Genomic DNA, 17,213 nt, shown 5'->3' with positions numbered 1-17,213 from the left:
CATGAAAAATCTTTGGCGGGTAGGATCAAGGAAAACCCCAAGGCCTTTTACACATATGTGAGAAATATGAGAATGACTACAGCGAGAGTAGGTCCGATCAAGGACAGTAGCGGGAGATTGTGTATTACGTCTGAAGAGATAGGAGAGGTCTTGAACGAGTACTTTTCTTCAGTATTTACAAATGAGAGGGGTCATATTGATGGAGAGGATAGTGTGAAACAGACTGGTAAGCTCGAAGAGATACTTGTTAGGAAGGAAGATGTATTGGGCATTTTGAAAACTTGAGAATAGACAAGTCCTCCGGGCCTGACGGGATATATCCAGGATTCTATGGGAAGCAAGTGATGAAATTGCAGAGCCATTGGCAATGATCTTTTCGTCCTCACTGTCAACGGGGTGGTACCAGGGGATTGGAAAGTGGTGAATGTCGTGCCCCTGTTCAAAAAAGGGAATAGGGATAACCCTGGGAATTACAGGCCAGTTAGTCTTACTTCGGTGGTCGGCAAAGTAATGGAAAGGGTACTGGGATAGGACTTTTGAGCATCTGGAAAGACACTGCTTGATTAGGGATAGTCAACACAGATTTGTGAGGGGTAGGTCTTGCCTTACAAGTCTTATTGAATTCTTTGAGGAGGTGACCAAGCATGTGGATGAAGGTAAAGCAGTAGATGAAGTGTACATGGATTTTAATAAGGCATTTGATAAGGTTCCCCATGGTAGGCTTATGCAGAAAGTAAGGAGGCATGGGATAGTGGGAAATTTGGCCAGTTGGATAACGAACTGGCTAACCAACAGAAGTCAGAGAGTGGTGGTGGATGGCAAATATTCAGCCTGGAGCCCAGTTACCAGTGGCGTACCGCAGGGATCAGTTCTGGGTCCTCTGCTGTTTGTGATTTTCATTAATGACTTGGATGAGGGAGTTGAAGGGTGGGTCAGAAAATTTACAGACGATACGAAGAATGGTGGAGTTGTGGATAGTGAGGTGGGCTGTTGTCGGCTGCAAAAAGACATAGATAGGATGCAGAGCTGGGTTTAGAAGTGGCAAATGGAGTTTAACCCTGAAAAGTGTGAGGTTGTCCATTTTGGAAGGAGAAATATGAATGCAGAATACAGGGTAAACGGTAGGGTTCTTGGCAATGTGGAGGAGCAGAGAGATCATGGGGTCTATGTTCATAGATCTTTGAAAGTTGCCACTCAAGTGGATAGAGCTATGAAGAAGGCCTATGGTGTGCTAGCGTTCATTAGCAGAGGGATTGAATTTAAGAACCGTGAAGTGATGATGCAGCTGTACAAAACCTTGGTAAGGCCACATTTGGAGTACTTTGTGCAGTTTTGGTCGCCTCATTTTAGGAAGGATGTGGAAAAGGTGCAAAGGAGATTTACCAGGATGTTGCCTGGAATGGAGAGTAGGTCTTACGAGGAAAGGTTGAGGGTGCTAGGCCTTTTCTCATTAGAACGGAGAAGGATGAGGGGTGACTTGATAGAGGTTTATAAGATGATCAGGGGAATAGATAGGGTAGACAGTCAGAGACTTTTTCCCCGGGTGGAACAAACCATTGACAAGGGGACATAACTTTAAGGTGAATGGTGGAAGATATAGGGGGGCTGTCAGAGGTAGGTTCTTTACCCAGAGAGTAGTAGGGGCATGGAATGCACTGCCTGTGGAAGTAGTTGAGTCGGAAACATTAGGGACCTTCAAGCGGCTATTGGATAGGTACATGGATTATGGTAGAATAATGGAGTATAGATTAATTTGTTCTTAAGGGCAGCACGGTAGCATTGTGGATAGCAGAATTGCTTCACAGCTCCAGGGTCTCAGGTTCGATTCCGGCTTGGGTCACTGTCTGTGCACATCCTCCCTGTGTGTGTGGGTTTCCTCCGGGTGCTCTGGTTTCCTCCCACAGTCCAAAGATGTGCAGGTTAGGTGGATTGGTCATGATAAATTACCCTTAATGTCCAAAATTGCCCTTAGTGTTGGGTGGGGTTACTGGGTTATGGGGATAGGGTGGAGGTGTTGACCTTGGGTAGGGTCCTCTTTCCAAGAGCCGGTGCAGACTAGATGGGCCGAATGGCCTCCTTCTGCACTGTAAATTCTGATAATCTATGAAACCTCTAATATTCAAACTTTAAACCTTGGAACTGTTACAATTTTTTAAACTTCCAGATATTTTACTTACACCCACCACAAAAAATTACTCCCAGAGGCAACCCCACAGTCCCTATCAACTGAAACACAGTTCACAATCCAGTGTTATATTGGCCTCGGAGCCAGATTTTCGATCCGTTTCACCTCCATCATGAGCACTGCCTATTCCACCTGGATATCAGTGCCAGTTTTGCCTTGGTAAATATCATCTTCTGGACTAGTTTCAATTATCTGGAGCAATTTCTTTAATTGGCCCTGAGTTTTATGTCTTTTGCCTTTCCAAAGAGATTCCTTGACACTGTGTGGGTAAGGACTGTGTATTCATTAATAATAAGGCATTACAATTATGTGGAATGAATTGAAAGGCACATCTGTTCTTTCTCTGTCAGATATTGACATAGGCTTGTACATCTCCCTGTCCCTTGCATTAGCCCATTTTCTGCCAAATTCTCAACCATCCCGTTGCCACCTTTAGACTCAACTGTCCAATACTCTTATCCTGCACCCACCATAAACCTTATTTCATCTGAGCTCTGTTGCACGTATCCCGCTTCCCGCACCAAGACAGGCTCATCCCTTAACCCCATGTTTGTTAACCCATTATGGTGCCTACTTTTCTCATGCCTTAAGTTTAAAATTCTCATCTTTTTATTCAATTTCCTTCATCTCTTCACCCTTCCCAATCACTCTTAACTTCTCCAGCCTGACTTCTCTTAGAAACTTACTTCACTTTAATTCTAGGCTCGTGTGCCTCTCTCACGGTGTCCATTGCATCACTAATGGCTTTCACCATATGGCCTTCCATATAGGTCCTAAGCCCTTCAAATCCCTCTGTAAACCCCAATGGGTCTCCTCCACCGTATAAAATCCACGACCTTGAGTGTGCTTTTAGTCACCCCAAACATTTTGTCCTTTGACTCAGTGATTACGCCACTGTGAAGGCTTTGTTACATTTCTGTTTGTTAAAGACACATTCAAATCTAGGTTGTTCTTACATTAGAAACAAAACATTTCAATATTTCTAACGCACGACTTAGCCAAATCAGCCAACTTTCTTTTCATAAGGTGCATACCTGGCTCCCACATTTTACTGGTGAAAGAATGAGAAAATTGTCCCCCTCAGATGCAACATTTGATATCATAGGGCCGTTTTGTGGACATTTGTCAAACTCTTCACGCCGCTCCCAGCTGCTCAGTACAACCCCATTGGTACCATCGTACACAATATGGCGACTTTCTCTGTGGTCCATGGAACTTGATGGAGAACTACAGTTTTTTTCACGTTTGTTGGGTGGAGACTGCAAGTCGTAATTTGATTTGTCAGATGGTTTTCTAATCATGCGTTCAAAGTTGGGCTTCAACCGAGGAACAAGACGCCAGATTAAAACAATGATCTGACTGTGGCAGTTTCTGTAAAGGAGCAAATTACATAGCATTAAAAACAAACTTACGATGTTGCATAAAAGGTAGATTTTCTGCTTGTGCACTTCAAGAGATTCTCATCCACTGATTGTCAATATTGGGAAATTGTGCATGATCATTATATTTCCATCTGTTCCTTTATCCTTTACTGTCCAAAGCAACCAATTGTACTTAAAATTTCAGTGGAGGACAACAAAATGTAGCATCCTCAATCATTTATTTTGCTGATATAATTCATCCTTGAATATTTGAGCCAATTAATACACTGATGCGGGCACACAGGAGACCTGTCGATTATATATTTATGATAAGGCTACATCATGTATCATAAAGACAAATACAGCATCTCAAACCATGTGCCACAAAACTTGAAGAATAAATGCATACAAAAACTGGAGAACAGTAAGTTTGAAGATGATGAACCTGAATGAATTACAAACACAAAGTGAAATAATTAAGAAAACAAACAAGAAAGTTGATGAAAGGGAAAGGTGAGTGGAACCACTGAAAAAAATACAGAAAGCATCAAAAATCTGAAAAATTAGCTATTATGGCAAAAATCTAGACGGTGTAAAAGTCAAACAGTGGCCAGAATTCTCCGGCCGTTGGGATTGTGTGTTCCCACCAGCAGCGCAACTCCACCCACGGGTTTTCCCGGCAGTATGGGGTGGCTTCAATGGAAAATCCCATTGACAAGTGGCAGAGTAGAGAAGCCTGCCACCAAATGAATGGTGCACTGCCGGGAAACCACGCAGCGGGGGGCCCGGAAAATCCAGCCCAACATTCAGAAATACTCCCAATAGCACAGCAATAACTTGTTATCAGAGAAGAATTAAGATTACTGAAAAGCTCCACTGGGGCTGAGACTAAACTAAAATACATTAACATTTTAAATGATTACTTGCTGGCTGTTTTCAACAGAGAAAAACATAATAGTATGTCACTCATTGCAGGATAATCACAATCAATCCAAATGGCTGAGAACATATGAGGAACCATTTTGAATTGATGCTGCCAGCTCAATATAATGAAGTTAGGCATTCAGCCACTATTCCCAGGCTCTTCTTTGGCTGTACGCCTGTGTGGGTGAAAGGGAACTTTGGATCAACTGATATCAGTTTAAGGCAGTCAGCATCATTTAAATAGGGGGTGCTTCGAAAACCTGTTCAAGGACAACAATGAGGAGTAAGCTAAGATTAAAAAAACAAGATAGATGAGGAACCAAAGGACTGCGAAACCCGGGGAGGGGGAGGGGGAAGGAAGGTGGGGAAACCACAAGAGAAGAGGAAGGAGGGTGAGGGGGGGGGGGGGGGGGGGGGGGGGGGGGGAATACCTCCCCCCTCTTTCCGTGAAAACAAAAGAAAAATACAGCAGAAGCCGGGGGGGGGGGGGGGGGGGGGGGGGGAAGAGAGAAACAGCGTGGAAAGGGGGGGTAACTATAACTATAGACCGATCCAGAGGGCAGCAAAGTGTACATAGGATCAGTTAAATGAAGGACAAAATAAACCTCTCTGTACAATAAAGTAAATTAGCGTATGCAAGAAAAATGGAATGTATATATACAATTGTTTATAAATATGAGAAATGCCAATAAAAAGATTTTAAAAAATAAATAAATAGGGGGTGCACTTTAGCTGCACACAAGATGGAACAAGTTTGAAGAAACTTTCTTGTAAAATGATGATTTGCACCATTGCAGTCAACTGTGTGTTAAGCATCGAGAGGTATGGCTTGGGAGCCGCATTCTAGCATGGCAGTCTCTGTCACATTTGCTGCAGAGCAACACAGTAGACTGAGAAGATGCACAATTTGCTAGAGTCTGTTTTCTCGCAGCCAGCTGCTCACAATACCCGTCTAAACAGTCAGCATCCACAGGCCCAGCCATCAGCGACTGTGTACTATTTGTCAGTGTCAGTGCCCTTCATCCTCAGATCACATTTGCAAGTGTCCTTGTAGTTAAGGAATGGACACCCAGGTTGTGAGCCAGTGGCCAATTCACTGTTCGGAGGGTCTTTGGGAATACGGCCGTCACACATCTGACGAATGTGAATGAGCACCAGCGCAGATGCCGTTGGCTTAGCAATGAGAGTATGCTGATGCAATTAGCACATCCCAAGACTTCTGAGTTGGTGGCTCTCTCCTGCCAAGAGATGCCGATGATACATGTGAGACAGCAAAGGTGGAAACTGTTCAGCCTTTCCGTCTGTCTAGCAAATGTTGTACAAATCTCACTGCTGTAGAGAAATGCACTGTATAAGCAAGTTTCATCAGCTTGCAGTTTTGTGTTCTCAGTCAGGTTGCTGTTGTCCCACATTCTCTGATTCCGCTTGGGCATAACAGCTGCAGTTTTTGCAATGTGCGAGTTGATTTCAGCATCAAGTGACAGGTTGCAGAGATAATTGAAGCTATCAACAATTTTCAGCGTCACATTGCCAATGCAGATTGATAGTAATGTAGCCACACTCTAGACCATGACATTTGTCTTCTTGGTGCTGATCAAACCAAGCTCCTTACAGGTGAGAGAATATCTGTCCATTTGCCGTTGCAGGTGTTCCTCACGACGGAATGATAGTGCAGCATCATCAGCTTGGATCAAACCTCTGATGAGACTTAACGCTCATTTATTTGGAACTCAGTGAGCAAGATTGAACAGTTTTCCTTCAGTTCTGGTATGTAAGTATACCTCCTCAGCAGATGAACTAAAAGCATATGACTACAGCAAAGAAAAGAATCTGGTTAAGAATGTCAGTGTCAGAACACAACCCTATTTGACCCCACTGCGGATCGACAAGATGTAGCCCTGTCATAACTGACTGTGCCATTATTTTGACACGGAAAGCAGCGATCACACTAAGCAGCTTCAGCACGCAGTCAATTCTGCCCAGCAGCTTAAATAGACTGCCTCTGCTCATATTATCGAGTACCTTGGTGAGATTGATGATGGCATTATATAATGATCTTCTTTGTTTACAGCATTTCTCTTGCAGCTCCCGGACTGAGAAGTTCATGTTAATTGTAGATATTCCTGTTCTGAAACCACACTGGGATTTGGAATACATGCGTTCAGCCAAGACCTGCAGCCTGACAAGGGTAAATATTTTTCCCACGATGCTCAGCATGGGAATGCCTTGATAGTTGTTACAATTGCTGCAGTCACGCCTGTTCTTGTATAGGGTCACAGTTTTTGCAACATGCACATACTGGAGCACTGTCCCCTCCCTCCAGCAGAAAGAGATGTTGTGCAGATACTGCAGGATGCTTCCAGTGCTTGATGAGGTGGTATAGCATCAGCAGTTTGTTGGACTTTACTTCGAGAGGCTCGTGGTGCATTCAATTTTCACATTGGATCTCTGTTGTGATTAATGAGAGACCATTTGACTTCAATAATCAGCTCCACCATCGTGATGTTAGCCTTGAACCAGTCAGCAACTTTCCACTCTTGCTTTCTCTATCAACTCACTAAACTTTTGCTTTTTAACCTGGGTAGGCTGACTGGCTGATGCTCATTCATGGACGGTATTTCTATGTTGAATGAAAAAAGCTTTGAGTGTTGCGTCCGCACTCCAATGCATACCAGAGAGTGATTTGTATCACAGTCAGTGCTGTGGTAACTGTAGCAATTAAAATACTGTTAAGGGAGTCACGTCTGGCGATGATTCAATCCAGCTGGTGCCAATGTCCTGATCTTGAATGTCTACAGGAGACCTTGTGGTGTGGTTTGTACTGAAATAAGATGTTAGTTATACGAAGCACATGTAGCAGCATAGCTGAAGTTCCTGTCCATTCTCATTTATCTTTCCCAGGCCATGATGGCAGAGCAGGATGGCCATGCCACATAGTCTGTGCCTACCCTTGCGTTGAAATTCCCCAGAGGTAAAGGTGTTCTGACTGAGGGATGCTGCTGACAGCAGTTTCAAACTCCTCAAAGAACGGTCTTTTGCATCTGTAGCAGAGCACAACATTGGAGCATAGATACTGATTAGCTTAAGTTGCCTCGTTTGAGTTGAGAAGCAGATAGGAAAACATTCGGAACCATTGTGGGGAGTTCCATTACGGAGATTAGCGAGCTACAGAGACGGCTTCTCCTTGTTCACGGACTTCCGTGAATGCTTTCCCTAATAGATGAGCATGTAATATTTTACTTTCAGGGAACCATTCTTGGGAAATCGGGGCCAGGTTACTCCGAGCCTCCGCGCCGAAATCGCCCTCGGCGTGGGGGCAGAGAATGGATCTTCAGATTCACGATCAGGTCCGATGCTGGGATGCGAACTTCTGACACTGGGGAATTGGCGTCAATCACACGTGCGCGGTCGACGCGGCGCCGGTTGGGAGCTGTTGAAAGAGGACCCCGCGGCGATTCTCCGCAGTCGACCGGCCTAGTTCTCGTCGGCATGGTTCACGTATGGTTCCACCCAGCGGGAGCTCGGCGTCGCGGCTGTGATGGCCGTCCTGGTGGGGGGGTGGGAGGATCAGTCTCTGGGTGGGCCTCCATGACATGCAGGCCTGCGATCGGGGGTCACCGATCGGCGGGCGCGCGCGATCTGGTGGGGGGGCCCATCTTCTTCCGCACCGGCCCGTTGTGTGCGTCCTCCATGTCGTGCGGGGTCAGAAGTGCAAGCCGCGTATCGGCAGCCGGAGCTGCGTAGGGCACTCCAGCGCCATTCTGGCCCCCTATGGGCCACGGAATCGCGAGGCCAAGAGGCTGCTTGACGTCGGCGTGAAACACTCTGGTGTTTACGCCGCCGTCAACACCTAGCCGCCGTTTTGAAGAATCCCGGCCCTGGTTTCTTGTAGAGAAGCTATCTAGGTTCATGTTCAGCCTATTAAGTTACATGTCAATCATGGCTACCTTGCACGCATTATTAACCAGCTGCAAGTCATCTGTCAATCCAGTGTTCATGGTGCTTGCCAACTGAAGAATTGGCATGTTCTTTCTTTTGAATTGCTTTGTGTTTGCCTGGCTCAATGGCCTCCAATCACTGTTGTGTAGATATTCTAAACTCCAAGCACCCTTTGCAGCAGATAGATCATGACCAACCTTTGTGGTTGGAGGCTGCCTGATTTAAATGGACTGTGGCTGACCATTGGAGCAGAATAGTCCCACCCTATGTTGGAGACAGCTTGTAGCACCTGTTCTCTATGTCAACTGATTTGGGCTTATTGCTCATAACTGCTGTCTCCCATGTTAACGCTCTGCAGCAAAATTGGGAGCATCCTCACCACCATGCAAGGCTGGGCAAATGTCATGGGGACCCTGGGCTGTCCAAATGTCAGGGAACCCTTCTCAATCTCCCCGACTGAGTCCAAAAGAATGCAAAGCACTATGTTTGGCTTGGTTATGGGAGCTGCTGAAATATGACATGTTGAGATATGTCTACCTTTGGGTTCCAGTCCAGGTTTTTTGTCAGGGTTTACTCCATAAACCTTCAGCTCCCACAAGGTGTCCACAAGACAGTGGAGAAATCTGCTCATGGTTGGGAGTTTGTTGCAGCAGTGCCAGGGTATATTCACATACCAATGGACCTGCAGACTGCATGTTTGGGGGCCAAAATTCCTGAGAGTTCTTCTGAAGCTTTAGCCTGGGTCAAATAGGGCCCAAGTTGCTGATTGTCACCATGAGGATGGAAAAGCTGTGTACTGACAGAGAGGGACTTACTCCCACAAAAGCAGATAACATGCTTACTCTATTCACCCACACACTAGATGCATTGACATGTTGGACACAACTGAAGAAACAAATGGATGCTGCATATCAGGTTTCCCAGCTTCTCCAATACCATGTTAGACCAGGCAGCAGCCAGGAAGAGCAATATCCTGTTCCCACAGACGATGGAGAGGCCTTCAGGTAACACCTCTATTTCCAGTGAGATGAGGATGCATCGGAGGGTAATGTTAAAGGACTAGCTCCTATGACATGGCTGCAATATCTAAAATGTTTTAATGACATCATCAAATGTGTCGAAATAAGGTTTCATCATCGATCTCCTCTGCTCTTACCTCCATAATCTGCAAGCTCATGATGCATAAGTCACCTCCCCTCTTGCATTCACTCTCCCCCAATCACTGCGCTATACTTCACTCCAACCTCTGCTTCTCTGGCTTGCAGTTTCACCACCTACTCACCACGCGTACAGCAATCACTTCCTCACACCTCACTTCTTACACATAATGTACAAGTATTCCCCCATGACAGGCACATACTCTAAACATCTCTTCTGGCTGTCATTAACCACTTCTCAGGAGAAGGTTGTCCACAACTTGTGACAGGAGGGTTGCAGCTGCACATAACTAACCCTGTGGAAGCCAGTTATAGCGATGATAGCTCAGATGCTAGCCACTCAGCTTCTAGGGGCAGTGCTGACGGGGGCTCCTATAGTGTCACATCACTCCTGCACTGTTATTGCACACAGCAGTAGGGATGTTGAGATGCAGTCCCGTCCCAGTAGAGGAGTCTTGACTCTGTGGGAGAGGTGCCTATTATCCTCTCAGAATGATTGCATGCTTGCTCCCCTGCCACCATTCCAACAGTTCCACAAGGTTAGCTAGGCCATGCTAATTTCAATGCAAGTATATGATGGAGGTATAATACGGCAGCAAGTTTATTTTACATACAGCACAGCAGATAAACAAACTCCTTATGCCCCCACACCAACTGTGTCCATTTATGTTCTTTTGGAGGTTGAGCCAATAATCATTAACTGTCTTTAATAAGCTTCACAATGTAAATGCCAAAGCTTACACTTGCTGATACATTGGCAATCCAGACTCTCACTGTCCATGAAGTTGGTCAGGATTGCCTACCGTGGCTATCTGAAGTGTCTGCAGTGAAAGTTACACATTCTTCCATCTCCTAAATTGTACCCACTGGGCTTAAATTGTGTCGGAGCAGTGGGATGGAAAAATTCAGCCATAATCTTCTTGAATGGCAGTGCAGGCTCGAGGAATAAAGTGGCCTATCCCTGCTCCTAATTCGTATGTTCATGAAATGAGCCCCCAAGACAAAGCTAATTCTTCATTAGTCAAGTTGAATATCAGTCACAGATGGAACTGAGTAGTTGGATTATCTTTAGGACTGGCTTTAGTGTTGTTACAGATGTGAATGTTTAAAATAAGGAACTAGTATTTTCAGTCTGATGATAATTCGCTACTCAAAAAGATTACCCAGTCACAAACTCTGTTCCCTTCCCACCAACTCTACCCTTTCCTTGTAACTGTTTGAAGGTGAACCAGACAATTTACATCCTTCGTGTCATATTTGACCCTGAGAATAAGCTTGTTACCACATACCACACTATCACACAGACCACCTATTTTTAACTCTGTAATATGACATCCTTCTGCCCTTTCTCTGCTGCTGCTGAAACCCTCATCTGTGCCTTTGTTACCTCTAAATCTGACTATTCCAATGCACTCCTGATTGGTCTTTCTCGTTTGACCCTCTGCAAAGTTGAGGTCATTTCTCACCCCACAACCCCACTGAGAACATTCCGAGCATGCTGTTGGTCATCTAGCCTAATACATGCTTCGGTAGCTTGGTGTCAAGTTTTTGTTTGATGCCATTTGTCAAACACCTTGGAATATCTTAGTAACACTGAAGGCACTCTACAGTAATGAGTGGTCACTGTTGTCATTGTACGATAAAGACAGCAAGATGCATTTGATCTTTAGTTGACAAATGATCTGTGTGTTCAATTTAGAACACTGCCATTCCACTTTACTTGCTCTCCTGGTTTTACCTTATTGCATGAGCCAGCTCCACACATTTCCACTGTTCCACATGCTGTCCATTCAGCTGCAATACAGTATCCAATGATTGCAGCCCTGCTTGATCAGCTGGGCCACCTAAGAAAAATCAACAAAACAACAATAATTAAAAATGTGAGAGTACATAGACAGAACAAATTTTCCATCACCTTCACCTCCCTGTAGCATTTCAAGGCATTCCACTGAAACAATATATATATACATATATATATATATATATAAACATATATCTTCTGACATTACACAAAGTATTTGATTTTAAACTAAAAGATACCAAGCAATCACTGATTTGGATAGCCGTGACCTTATCTTAAAGGTAGTGTTGATACAGATGTCTAAACCACCATAAAACTTTAAGTATCTTGCCTGGGTCTACTGCCTGCACACGAACGGGAGCATCGCAACAAATTGTGAAGCCAAAGCCATCTTTGCCTCGTGGAATCGTAACCTGAAACAGATCGCAAAGAAACTGGTAACATAAAAATAGAAGAATTTTCAAAAAATCATGGGCTGATAATATATTTTAACAAAAAGCTTAGTTATAAAGCAGCTGTATAACAGAGCTTTGACAAAGAGTCAGCCAGACTCGGAATGTTAGCTCCCTTCTCTCTCTGCAGATGCTGTCAGACCTGCTGAGATCGTCTAGTATTTTTTCTTTTTGTTTCAGATCCACAGTAATTTGCTTTTATCTTCGTGTATAATAGAGCTATTTTGCTGAACAATAGCAACATTATCAATAAATATGGAAATAGATTAGTCTAATTTTCAAGCTTAAAATGGGTTAGTTTCATAGAATTTACAGTGCAGAAGGAGGCCATTCGGCCCCATCGAGTCTGCACCGGCTCCTGGAAAGAGCACCCTACCCAAGGTTAACACCTCCACCCTATCCCCACAACCCAGTAACCCCACCAAACACTAAGGGCAATTTTGGACACCAAGGGCAATTCATCATTTATCATGGCCAATCCACCTGACCTACACAACTTTGGACTGTGGGAGGAAACCGGAGCACCCGGAGGAAACCCACGCGCACACGGGGAGGATGTGCAGACTCCGCACAGACAGTGACCCAAGCCGGAAATCGAACCTGGGACCCTGGAGCTGTTAAGCGATTGTGCTATCCACAATGCTACCGTGCTACCGTGATTATACTGGCTGGAAATAATGCACATTTTTGGTTGGGACATGATTAGGAAAGAAGGGGAGAAAGAAAGTACGCTGTCATAGTGCTCATTTTCCTATGGGAATCCACCGATATCTGCGTGTTTTGGACGATGAGTTGTGCAATCGAAGTGGCATTATAAGACAGGAGTAATTTGATTTAAATATCTGAATAGAGTCCTGATTACATCATTTGATTTCCATATTTACTAATATTCATACACACTGAATAGCGAGTATTTTATCCATCATTTACCTGTCAGGGACTAAGTTATAAACAGCAGTTAATTCCAAAAGCACCGAGAGAATTTTCTGCATAACCGTCAAGCCATTTCTCAACCATTTTTACTGTTTTGCTACTGCAGCTTACTGCACCTCACCACTGATACCCCAACAGCCATCAAAATGTCAATTGCCCTGGAGGAATCATCCCAGATCTCTGTACTTTAGAGTAGAGTAGGAGGTATCTGCACCTGAGTGCTTATATCCCGACACCATAATCTGCAGATAGAGGCACTACATTCTCTGTTTGCCAGATAATTAATGCTTTCAGTTTGCAGCTGATGCTATGACTGAGGGGCTGGTTTAGCACAGGGCTAAAGAGCTGGCTTTTAAAACAGATCAAGGCAGGCTAGCAGCACGGTTCATTTCACGTACCAGCTCCCCGAACAGGCACCGGAATGTGGTGACTAGGGGCTTTTCACAGTAACTTCATTTGAAGCCTACTTGTGACAATAAGCGATTTTCATTTTGCAGTTCTTCTAATCTCAGTACAAACCAATAATGTTTTTATTTATTTTTTTAGAATCCAAAAAGCCAGGTATTTTCTAAAAAAAAGTAGCCAAAAGGTTCACAATTTAAATTTTTTAATATTACACAAAAATCAAGAAACGTGAATACTAATATCTAAAATAGTCTGTTGCATTAAAGATATTAAAAGTATAATGAACACAGTTACTTACAATTCAGCTCAAATCTCTTAATATTCCTTCTACACCCATTTGATTTCCAACTTCAAAAACCTAAGTCAGATATTTATCCATAGCCACCTCAGATCAGAATCCTCCTGGTTCTAACACTCTTTACCATCAATGTCACTGGGAACCACTGAGAACTAATAAAAAACTATTGGCAACCAACTAAATGAGAGAGCAGAGGGGTTACACAGATTTTGCTGTTAAGAAAGTGAGAAAGCATGGGACTGCAGGAACCCGAACTGCTCCAGTAGCCTTACTAATAAAAACCTTTAAACTCAAATGAGTGGGCCCCACTGGCTTTCTAATCACTTTACCTTGCTAGGTGCCCATGATAGGTTCTTACTTAAGACCCAGTTAAAATACATTTGTGTCCCACTTTTGATGAAACCCCAATATGCATTTAATAACAAGGCTACGGTTGTAGTCTGGTAGGCATCTTGTTGATGACCAAAACCAATGGCACTAATTAGGAATCAGCCAAAATATAGTTGGAAATAGAGCTCCTCCTATTAACTGCTGTTGAATTCCCCCTATTGAATTTGAGTATCATTATTTTGCTTCCATACCATTTCTAAGTGTCAGTCTTTGACTTGTGTGGTGTTAAACCTAGTCATCTGCTTCATCTAGAGACACCTCAGTGGCATAAATTTGTGGATAGCAGCCTCCTGCGATTCAGCACCAAGAGACAGCATCACCAACTGTTCCCCTCCTGCCAGAGTCTGCTTTACCACAATCACTGGTCAGCATCACAAGGGAATCAATTAGATCAATTGAAGCAGAACAAATTTCCTCTGCCAATTCAAAACACCAGAGGCTGGACTCTCTGATTGTGAGGCTTTGTCCTCACGCCGGCATGGGAACAGTGGTGTTTTACGGCCGAACATTCAGCGCAATACGGCCACCAAACCTCCGTTTGGTTGGGGGGTAGCATGCCAGCAGCGTAGAGCACCCGGCTCTAGATGCCGATATGGCCCGGAGAATTACCGGGTCCATGGCCACGGCCGCGTCGTGCAACATGGCGCCAGCCGCTTGCAGACCTGGCCTGCAAAATAGTGCCCCCCCCCCACTTTGGCCGCGGACCACCTCTCAACAGTGCCCCCAGCCCCTGATAAAGTCCCCCCTGCCTGCGGATCGCCCCCCCCTCCCGACTGTGGCGGCGCTGAACTGAGTCCACAGCAGCCACGCCGAATTCCTGCCGGGTTAGACCACGAGAGGCCCATGCCGTTGGGAACTCGGCCGGTCGGGGGCGGAGCATCGTGGGTGCAGGGCGGGCCTCAGGCAACGTCCTGAGGCTGTCGATACAGCATACTCGGGAACTTTGATTCTCCGGCCAATCGCTGAATGCGATTTCGGTGTTGGCAACCGGAGAATCCAGCCCCAGGTCTCTACGACCTTTGTATCAATGCGAGAAGTGCTAACTACTCCTAAGGCTTATGGATCCAATCCAAATCTCCCAATTCTCACTGGTGAACTGTACTGTTGAAAAATTGTCATGCTGATCTGTGCGCATGGCTGCTGAAGTCACAGACTTGATGTGTTATCTGCAACACAGTGCTGGGCACTCACACACTGCTAGTTAACCAGTAACTATACCAATACTTGGCACTTAGAAAGCTTCCTTCTTATCATAAAAAGGTTTGAGGAGATCCATATCCCCAGCGCAATCAGCTGAGGCAGGATACAAATTGAGAAGATTCCTTCTTCTGGTCTGCCACGTTAGTTGTTCACTTATTATAACTAATTCAGTACACCCTTATAAATCATGCCAAGATTTTAGGAGCTAACAAACTGACTTAGAGATCCCAAGATTAAAACTGACTTGACAAATTCACTTATTTTACTTCGACCATGTATGAGTCTGGAAATCCCAAACATTACATTAGTTCTGATTATCTCTAGTTTATAATTTACTGGTCAATATTTTGTATCTATGATCTTTCAAAGTCTAAAATTTACCCGAAGTAGAAAAACTTTATCACTTCTACAGCCATAAACTACAGTAAGTTCCAATGCAACTAGGACTTTGTAACACGGTAAAATACATTCCATACTCCGAAATATTTCACAAGATCATATCAGTTGAAAAATAATCAAATTATTTATATTTCAAAGATGATTACACATTTTACATAAATGTACAACAAATTTGACAAGAAGAAAAAATGATAGTTAAAGCCTAATTTCCAAAAATCCAAATTCACTCAAATGTCTTAAAAAATGAATTAATGTACTGTACATATTACTAAATTGAGTTCATAAATGCTGTACCTGATGCCCAACCGCCTGGAGCATTGTTGAATCTCAATAGTTCTTCCGGCAATCGGCTGGACAATCCCTGTTTATGCTGTATTGTATATTTTTGTAGAGCAACCACCCCAGTTTGCAGAGCTGTCTACTTTTAGAGATTCAGTTCTTTTAAAGATTTAAACACGGATCTTGTATATTCCATTAAATAAATTCATTGCTTTGGATGTGCAATGAACTGTTGGACACGGAACAAATTTCCCGAAGCTGTGTGTCACTGGTTTAAATGTTTCAGAATGGGCTGTAATTTAGTTGGCATATCCACCCATGGGAACTCAGATTTAGAAGAATCGCAGGAAGCAACCTTTCACCTCCCAAACCTCTGGCTCTACTGCATGCCTCTGAACGATAAGCCAGAAGGTTTCCTGAAAATTTCACTCAGCAAGAAATACACTTACTTTTATGTCTAAGTGGTTTCTATGAAGTGGAGTATACCCTTGGTTCCTCCTAATCTTTGTAGTCAGTTCCTTGCAGCATGCTTACATACTGGTGAGAAATATTTATTATAATATTCCCAATAACAGAACAATAACACAAATTGCTTAGCAGTCAAAATTTAACCAATGATTACTGATTCTGTACTAGTCACAATGTCACTAATGATTAGCAGAACTTGTTTTAACTTTGCATAAGAAGGTACTTGCGGATTAAGCTAAAGAAAGTAATTTTTTTTCGATAGTCAGTGAAACAATTAAAGTTCTAATGCACTTAAAAACCTATCAAATTATGTTTCCTCTACTTCCTTAAAGTCCATGATTCAATGCTGTTTCATGATTCATTTATATAAATATAGATCAAGCAAGAAAAAGCGTAAAGTACAAAATGCTTTGTGGGACTAGTTACTGGCAACAGCAGGTAAAACAATAATTAAAATGATTAATATTTTCAGTTACTCTTAAAAGTAAAATTCCCTAAGTGAATATTATAAAAAACGTTGCACAAGAGGATTTGATTCTTATGCACGGACAAAGTGTAAACACTGTTGAGTCGAGCTTCCTATTTCAACTCCAACGTTTACTTTATTATTTCCCATCTTTGTCTAACACATTAATCACAAGCAAAACATTTTTCTTAGCATAACAACCATTAATAAAAAATGCATTGGGGACCTTTCATAAAAAATACTTCTGTATTTATGCAACATAAAATGTTTCCTACGCACATTGAAGCATGTATACCGCAAAGAAAACTGAGAAACATTTTTAAAGTTAAAATGTTATTCTGTATATTTATATGGTCAGTGCAGAAAGAGACCATTTGGCACATCGTGTCTTCAATTAGCATTAATCTCATCCTATGCTTCCTCTCTGTGCTCATTTTTTAAAAGTAACTACTTAATTACCTTATTAAAGTTTTTAAGGAAAGTTTGCAGCAGAAAATTCTAACAATTGTTTGGGTAAAGATTTTTTTTTCAAAACTCCACTTTAAGTATTTTTGTA

General features: G+C 43.3%; 1 protein-coding gene across 3 annotated transcripts in view; it reads right to left on the bottom strand.

Annotated features, from left to right (window-relative positions):
• Positions 1–17,213, bottom strand: part of rgs3a (regulator of G protein signaling 3a) — a 325,379-nt gene that overhangs the window by 165,514 nt on the left and 142,652 nt on the right. For 2 of the 3 annotated variants that reach the window (XM_038781674.1, XM_038781675.1), the window contains 3 exons: positions 11,699–11,780; positions 11,305–11,410; positions 3,220–3,556 (listed from right to left, as the gene is read on the bottom strand). In XM_038781674.1, coding sequence (XP_038637602.1) covers positions 3,220–3,556; positions 11,305–11,410; positions 11,699–11,780 — 525 coding nt within the window. Of the gene's footprint in view, positions 1–3,219; positions 3,557–11,304; positions 11,411–11,698; positions 11,781–15,738; positions 15,867–17,213 lie in introns of those variants that run through there. The other variant, XM_038781676.1, reaches the window with a different exon arrangement.

Source organism: Scyliorhinus canicula, chromosome 21, assembly GCF_902713615.1.
Source record: "Scyliorhinus canicula chromosome 21, sScyCan1.1, whole genome shotgun sequence".
Lineage (NCBI taxonomy): Eukaryota > Metazoa > Chordata > Chondrichthyes > Carcharhiniformes > Scyliorhinidae > Scyliorhinus > Scyliorhinus canicula.
The sequence above is the reverse complement of the archived record's forward strand: the minus strand, read 5'-3'. Positions and strand labels throughout refer to the sequence as shown.